At 51.0% G+C, this 7,107-nt stretch overlaps 1 protein-coding gene across 2 annotated transcripts; it reads right to left on the bottom strand.

Moving 5' to 3' along the window:
* Positions 1-639: 639 nt before the first annotated feature.
* Positions 640-6,521, bottom strand: ncdn (neurochondrin). Of its 2 annotated transcripts, none has more exons than XM_042012454.1 (8): positions 6,238-6,521; positions 5,860-6,067; positions 4,395-5,397; positions 4,080-4,249; positions 3,587-3,825; positions 3,291-3,506; positions 3,078-3,220; positions 640-1,485 (listed from the first exon to the last, which is right to left on the bottom strand). In XM_042012454.1, exons 2-8 carry the CDS (start codon positions 6,058-6,060, stop codon positions 1,070-1,072), a joined length of 2,388 nt encoding a protein of 795 aa, XP_041868388.1. In that variant the 5' UTR covers positions 6,061-6,067; positions 6,238-6,521; the 3' UTR covers positions 640-1,069. The 2 variants fall into 2 exon arrangements, with proteins under 2 accessions (XP_041868388.1, XP_041868389.1); XM_042012455.1 differs by having other exon boundaries at positions 6,280-6,521.
* Positions 6,522-7,107: the final 586 nt, after the last annotated feature.

Raw genomic sequence — 7,107 nt, 5'->3', positions numbered from 1 at the left:
CCTTACCCATAGGCCTCCCCTTGGCAGAGCTAATTTGTTCAGCACGATACAGAAACCAGATTATCATTTTGCTGCTATGATGCTGGACAGGACAAGTAAAAAAACAACAGTAACAGTTTGCTTGACATCAGTTGAATTTGTCCATAGAAAACCTCTGATCAGAATACTTTATTAATCAGTTTAGTTTCAGGCTGAAAATGTCAGAAATGTTTCTTAAATCAACTTTAGCCCAAAAATGTTCATCTTCAATCTTTAACTGCTCATCAACCTGATTATGCTCATTGATATTTGAAGATAAAAGAGCCAGAAGAGAACTAGTGTCAGGGCGCCCCCTGCTGGCTGCTGAGAGGAACTTTCTCAGCCTCCTGCAACAAACTTCAGGGGTTTTTAGAATCCTGGAAAATTCCTGGAATTAATGTTTCCTGTGTGAATAAAGTGGAGCTTCTTTCTGGAAAGCATCGAGGTTCTGATGGTTCAGCCCAGCTACAGGTCACATGACCACTTTTTATTTAACAAACTATTGAATTTACATAAAAAAAACACTTCATTAAATGACATCATTTAAAAGTCCTGAAACTGAAAAGTTTGGGAATCCTGAACAACCAGAAACCGGCTGAACTCAGAAGATGACAAACTCAGAAGCGTCAAAATAAGTCTTTATTCAGGATTCAGATACAAGAGCCGGACAGAGAAGGAAGGAGTCCCAGGAGCTCCAGGAGCTCCAGGTCTACAAGGCACTCCAGGTCTACCAGGAGCTCCAGGTCTACCAGGTCTACCAGGTCCAGGTTTCTGACACATTTATTTACAAACATGATTTCTGAGTAAACTTTCGTCCTCATCTCTAAGCTCCAAGACACGTTAAACCATCACCTGAGTCTGGTTATTGATCAGCTGTCCGGTTATTGATCAGCTGTCCGGTTATTGATCAGCTGTCCGGTTATTGATCAGCTGTCCGGTTATTGATCAGCTGTCCGGTTATTGATCAGCTGTCCGGTTATTGATCAGGTGTCATAAAGACATCAGTTGGCTTTGGTTTACGATGTTTACTGGCTCTGTTTGGACCACCTGGTCACTTCAGGCCCACCGACTTCCTCAGACTCCTCATCCTGCTCAGAGCTCCTTCATCACTCCTCCTCATCACATCTGAGATCTCCTTCTTGCAGACGGGGCAGCGCTCCACCGCCGCACACAGCACCTCCTCCAGAACCTCCTCGGTGCTGCGGTCCGGCAGCACGCTGCCTTTGCTCAGCAAGCCGAGCGTGTCTCTGAGCCAGCCTTCGTCTCTGAGCAGGGCCAGGATCCAGGACTGGGTCCGGATGCAGCTTCCCAGAGCCTGCAGAGATAACCGCCAGAGTTCTGCAGCTTCGTCCCAGCTCTCCTCCCAGCCCACGCTCACCCGGACTGGACCGGAGCCGGAGTCCAGGGCGCCACGGAGGAACCGGAGCGCCGCGGAGAGGAAACGCCTCTGGCCTGCTTCCACCGAGCCTGGAGAGGAGGAGAAAACGGGTCAGAACCAGCAGAGTATCTAAGAAAACACGCCGCCTCGTCTCTGTTCTGACATGTTTATTCTGTAGAGGCAGAAACAGCTGATTGAGCAGGTGATCAGTCACCTCAGAATAAAACCCTCCCACCATGTTGGCAAGTCCAGGTTTGAAGACCGTCTCCATGACCTGTCCAAGTCCAGAACAAAACACGGTCTACCTCAACACCAGGAGGCGGGGTCAATGTCTGACATGTCCCCTTCTCTGATTGGACAATCGTCTGTCTCATTTTACACCTGATCCAGGTTTCACCCTGCAGCGTCACTCCTGCAGTCCTGCTTCCTGACGTGATGTAAACACCATGTGACACTCAGACCTCAGACGAACCCCCCTCCAGGAGCTCGAGATGCTGCGATCGCAATTATTAACACAAATTCTGCGCGTCCTTGGAATTTTATTCAAATCACTGCAACTTTAATGCAACGCTGACGACCTCAGCTCCTCCGCGTTAACTGGTACACCTCCACCATCTAACCAATCACCTTCCAGCGTTCAGGGTTTAAACTGAGCGACAGCTTCGCCTCCAGAGACTAGAGCTCCTCCTCCCCACCAGCTCTTCCTGTCTGAGCTCCGCGAGCTGCTCGTCGTGAGAGGGACCACAAGCTAACCTGGTCCTACCACAGACCCCCCCCCACCCCCCACCCTCTCCCCCCAGGAAGGTCTGAAACGCAGGAATAGCTCAGAAAATTCACCACGATGAATCTGCTTCTCCCACGTCTGCTGGAGAACTCGGCTGAGCGGCCAAACACTCGCCCAGCCAGCTTACTGCAATAACCTTTAAAAACCTTCAATAATACATCTGAGGGGCTTTTGCAAGAAAAAAAAAACACTAAAAGCCTCAACTTCAGCCTTGGCTTCACAAAAGCTGCTGCAAAAATCAAAGGTTTTAGGTCCCAATAATCAGAAAACGAAACCCTAGAGGGACGGAAAACCCTGGTCTAGAGGAAAGCACCGTTAGAGTAAGCAGAAGTTGACAGTTTAAAGTTTCTCCCTTAAGGATGGGTAATGATTTGCAGTCTCACCCACCCTGCAGAGGACAGGATGTGGTGGTCACTGCTCTGTGTGATAAGGGTCATAAAGTGATGTATGCTGATGTGTTTCCCTGTTTGAACTTTGCTTGTTCTACTGAAGTGTGATATCTGCTCAATAAAGAGGCTGCGCTGGGGTTGAGACTTCGGAGTTGACACCAGACACTCTCTAGGTGCTGAACCACCGTCTCTCTCCATCGCGATAAAGCTGACTTCACTCTGAGTTCTTTGTGTCTTATTCTATAATAGAAAAATACCCATCAAGCACCAGTTCTGGCCGCAGGTTGTAAAGCCTTCCCGTCTCAGCTTTACGTCCTGGTAACGTCATGTGATCATCTTCCATCTCAGGGTGGACAGATTTGTCCACGAACCCTGAATGAAGCTGGAATTTACAACCTTAAATCAGAAGAGTTCAGTCTGATCGGCTATAAACAAGCGTTCTGCCTCAGAGGGAACACGCCGAAGCCACGGACCTTCAGGTGAAGCTGGTGGAACAAAGAGAACTGACCTGTGGGAGGAGACTGCAGTCTGCTCATCATCAGGCCCAAAGTGCAGTAATTTACTGCCAGGACCAGGAGGCGGGGCTTGTTCACCAGAACGGGAAGTGCTTCGCTCAGATGGGCGTCCAGGGTCCGGAAACACAGGTCGGTCCTGCAGAATCAAACAGTTGGAGTGAGAGTGAGCGGCGGTCGCGGCTGGACTCAGGTGTTCCAGCAGCTACCTGACTCTCTCTGGTTCTGTGACGGTGAAGTTCAGGAGGGCGGAGCACGCCGTTTCGGTGCTGGGATCTCTGGACCACACAGAGCCGCTCCTCTTCTTCAGGAAAACCCAGTTCTGGGACAGGAAGTCCACCAGCAGGGCGGGGGTGTCCAGGGTGAGCAGCACTTTCCTGGGACCCTCCTCTGCTGACAGGTGGCACAGAGCCGGGAGGAGGTACCTGGAGAGGGGGAGGAGCATGGATAGGTAAACAATGATGTCACTTCAGACATGTTAACTAGCGTCACTGGCGAGCTCTACCTCAGAGCCTCTGCGCCCGTCCAGGCCCCGCTCCCCACGCCCACAGACATCTTGGTCATCCAATCAGAGAGGTCCTGCTCGGAGCTCCCGGCCTGCAGGTGGCGCCGTGTGTAGCCAATCAGAAACGGCAGCAGTCGGGTCACTTCCTGCTTCAAACAGGAAGTCTCCTCAGCCAGCCATGAGCACAGAGAGCGGAAGGTGGCGAAGATGAAAGGGTCGCCATAACGACTGGGATCCACCTGCAAAAAGAAAAGAAAAAAAACGGGGAGCAACTCCCATCAGAGGCCACGGAGCACGCTCAGTGGTGGCGGCGTGACCAACAGGGACACGTTCCCCCGATTATCCCGATGAATTTCAAACTGGAGCGGTTATCACACACATATATATATATATATACACACACATACATACATATATATATGGTGCAGATATAAACTTTCTGGTTATATCCTCCTTTACTGAGATGCACCTGTATGTTACATCATCATCATACCTGTTGCAGGTGGTACATCACAGCAGAAAAGGCCTCCTCCAGGATCCCGAGGACCTGCCGGCTCTGCTGCAGGTTGAGAACAGAGGTGGCGGTGTGGGGAGGTGCGGCGCTCGGTGCGTCTCCCATGCTGCAAGCCTGCTCGATGGCAGCCTCCATGATCCGGTAACAGCCTGCAAAGAGCGACACTCGGCTAAATGATGAGGAAAAGTGATCCAGTCCAGCTGCAGGTCAGAATCCCTCATTTGGGGGGGGGGGCTTAAAATAGAATAACATGGAGCTTGTGATGACTGGATCAGAACCAGACAGACTACCTACCTGTGAGTGTCTGCTGCAGCTCCGGGCTCAGGTCGGTCCCAGGTGGTTCCTCTAAACCCATCCTGACCTCTACACAGGCCCGGTTCACCAGCAGGCAGCAGAACTTTGGTGGTCCAACCAGTTCCCACCCGTATAAATCCAGTAAGCAGGCGCTGAGCACCAGTACCGGCCCAATTTGTCGGGGTGTTAGCTTGGCCTGCAGCATGGGTCTCAGCGCCACCCACACATGGCTCAAGGCCCCCCTCAGCTCCTCAATCTCTGCTGCCACCTCTGCTGGGGGCAGGAACTGCACCAGCTGGGCGCACATACCAAGTCGGTTCTGGTCCGAGGACTGACAGAAGTTTTTGCAGCGTCTCAGCAGCAGAGTGCAGAGTTCTGTCAGGTGTCTGCTCCAGGCCCAGTCTTTGGTTTTACCAGAGAGGAGGCGGCCCAACAGGGGCAGCCCCCTCTGCTGGCTGAGAGTCTGGTTCTGGTCCACCGCCTGGCACAGAGCAGGAATGGCCCCCCTGCTCAGGAGCTGGTCGGGGCCCCTGGGTAAGGCACACACGGCCATCAGAACCTGGTAGCAGTCAGCAGCAAGGGCCTCGTCCAGCCGGGACGCTTCCTCAGACTCCAATGACCTTCCTGCTTCGCTGACATCATCGCTGACATCATCACTGTCTGGTCTGCTCACCGGTTTTGTCTCGTTTGCAGACTGGACTTTGTATTCTGGACCGGACCTGGCTCGGTTCTGCTGCTTCAACAGTGGCTCATTGGCCAGGATGCCCATCAGGAGGGGGACGGTGGCGAGGAGCTGGGGGTGTGACGCCATGTCTGGGTCTGTGCTCAGAGCAGCCAGCAGAGCCGAGCCCAGAGAGAGAAGCTCGTAGGGGGGTAAACCTGAGTCCTCGCTCCCCTGGAGGGCGGTCACCAGGAGCCGAGCCGGAAGGTTGAGCCCCACCGCCTCAAAGATGCGCCGCAGGGTGGGCTTGTCCAGCTGGCTCGCCGGACACAAGCGAGTTATCTGGAGACAGAAGAAGAAAAGGGAGAAGACGAGGACATCAGTCTGGGGGATCCGTGATCTCAGTTAGCTGCTGTGTATAAACTGTTGGACGCGTTAACTGAGCAGAGGTGTGAACGGAGCCTCACAGCATCTCCCCACGTCTCAGAGCCTGAACAAAGTCAGACTGAATGACATGCTGGAGCTTCTCTGGAGGAAACTCAATGATCTGGAAAACCAAAATTACTGAAATGTTCCATTACTTTCTCAAATAAATATATACAATCTTCCTATATAAATATAGACATGATGCCTTATTCTGGATAGTTATGAGTAGGGTATTTCCAGATTTGTCAGAGAAGCTGCTACCACAGATTTTATATCTGACCCGTCAGCATCTCCTGATCCGGACCTGGGTCTCTGGATCTGATCCTGAGTCCTGGTCCCGGAGTAAACGCTGTGTGACGTGGATCGGGTGACACTCACCAGCAGCAGAGCAGCTAACGTGTGACTGTCGTTTTTGGCGTGTTGGAGCGCGTGCAGACACCTGTCCAACACCTGTCCCTGGGCTTCAGTCAAGCCGCCTCCTCCACCTTCATCACCTCCGCCGCCTCCTACTCCTCCCTGCTCCTCTCCTTCGGTACTCCTACCGCTCCCGCCGGGAGGCACACCGTCACTGTCAGCCATGGTGACCCTGGTCGGGAAGGAAAGAGGAGAAACCCGTGAAGAAGAGCTGGAGCCCGGACAGAAGTTCCGCTCAGTGATCAGTGTTGCTGGAAGATGACCCTTCAGCTGAGGACAGCAACTGATCTCAGATCAGATTTCCGCGGCGGGTTACACGGACTAAATGTTAGCTACACTTACGATTAAAAGTCTGATTTAATTTACGTTGGTAAAACAACGTACTGTGTGATCAGCTCTTTACGGTGCTCGTGAGCATTCTCCGGAAGTAAACAGTCAAACTCAATCCGTCAAAAACCAATGAAACGGTCATATAGTATCAGTTAGCCAATCACAGCGAGCATTGTTGAAACGTGAAGACGCCATTTTAGACCTTGTTGAAATGTCGCAAAAATCTAGGTTGTTTATTTTTCAGTTCAGAGGGGACAAGTGTACATTGTTATATTTAGTAGGTATCTAAATAAAACAGTCTACTTGATTTAATACGTTTAAAGGTTTGTGTGGATCTGAAAAGGTTAATCTGATCGCTGGTTGCCGAGCAGCAGGATTGCTGTTAGAGTGGATCGGCGGGAAGGGCGCTCCGCTGTGATTGGCTGTTACATAGGCCGCTCCGCTGTGATTGGCTGTTAGCTTTGTGGGTTGTTTAAGTGACAGCTTAATTTTATACATGTATGAATGATAAGGTTGGGCTGAAAACGCTTTCCAACACGATTTTACAGCAGTATTTCCAAAATAACCTTTTGTAATATCTTTAAACGTGTCTAAGTAATTTACAGTTTCTAGGTTGGACAACATGATCAGTGCAGTTTTCTGATTTGGACCTAAAACCATTCATACTTTTAGTCAGAGTTATAACTCAATTTCTTGTGAGAAATGGTTCATCTGTGTTTAGAAGGAAGAACAGTTCTCACAGGGGGAACGGATCTGGATGGGGAACTGGCCTCAGCACAGCACCGACTTTTTGTCCCAGTAAAACCAGCTTATAAAGGCTTCCCACTGGCTTTTAGTCCAGCTTTACCACGACTATGAAAGCTACTGAAACTATACATACAC

This window comes from Melanotaenia boesemani, chromosome 17, assembly GCF_017639745.1.
Source record: "Melanotaenia boesemani isolate fMelBoe1 chromosome 17, fMelBoe1.pri, whole genome shotgun sequence".
Classification (NCBI taxonomy): Eukaryota; Metazoa; Chordata; class Actinopteri; order Atheriniformes; family Melanotaeniidae; genus Melanotaenia; species Melanotaenia boesemani.
Note: the sequence above shows the minus strand (reverse complement) of the source record. Positions and strands in the feature narration are given on the sequence as shown.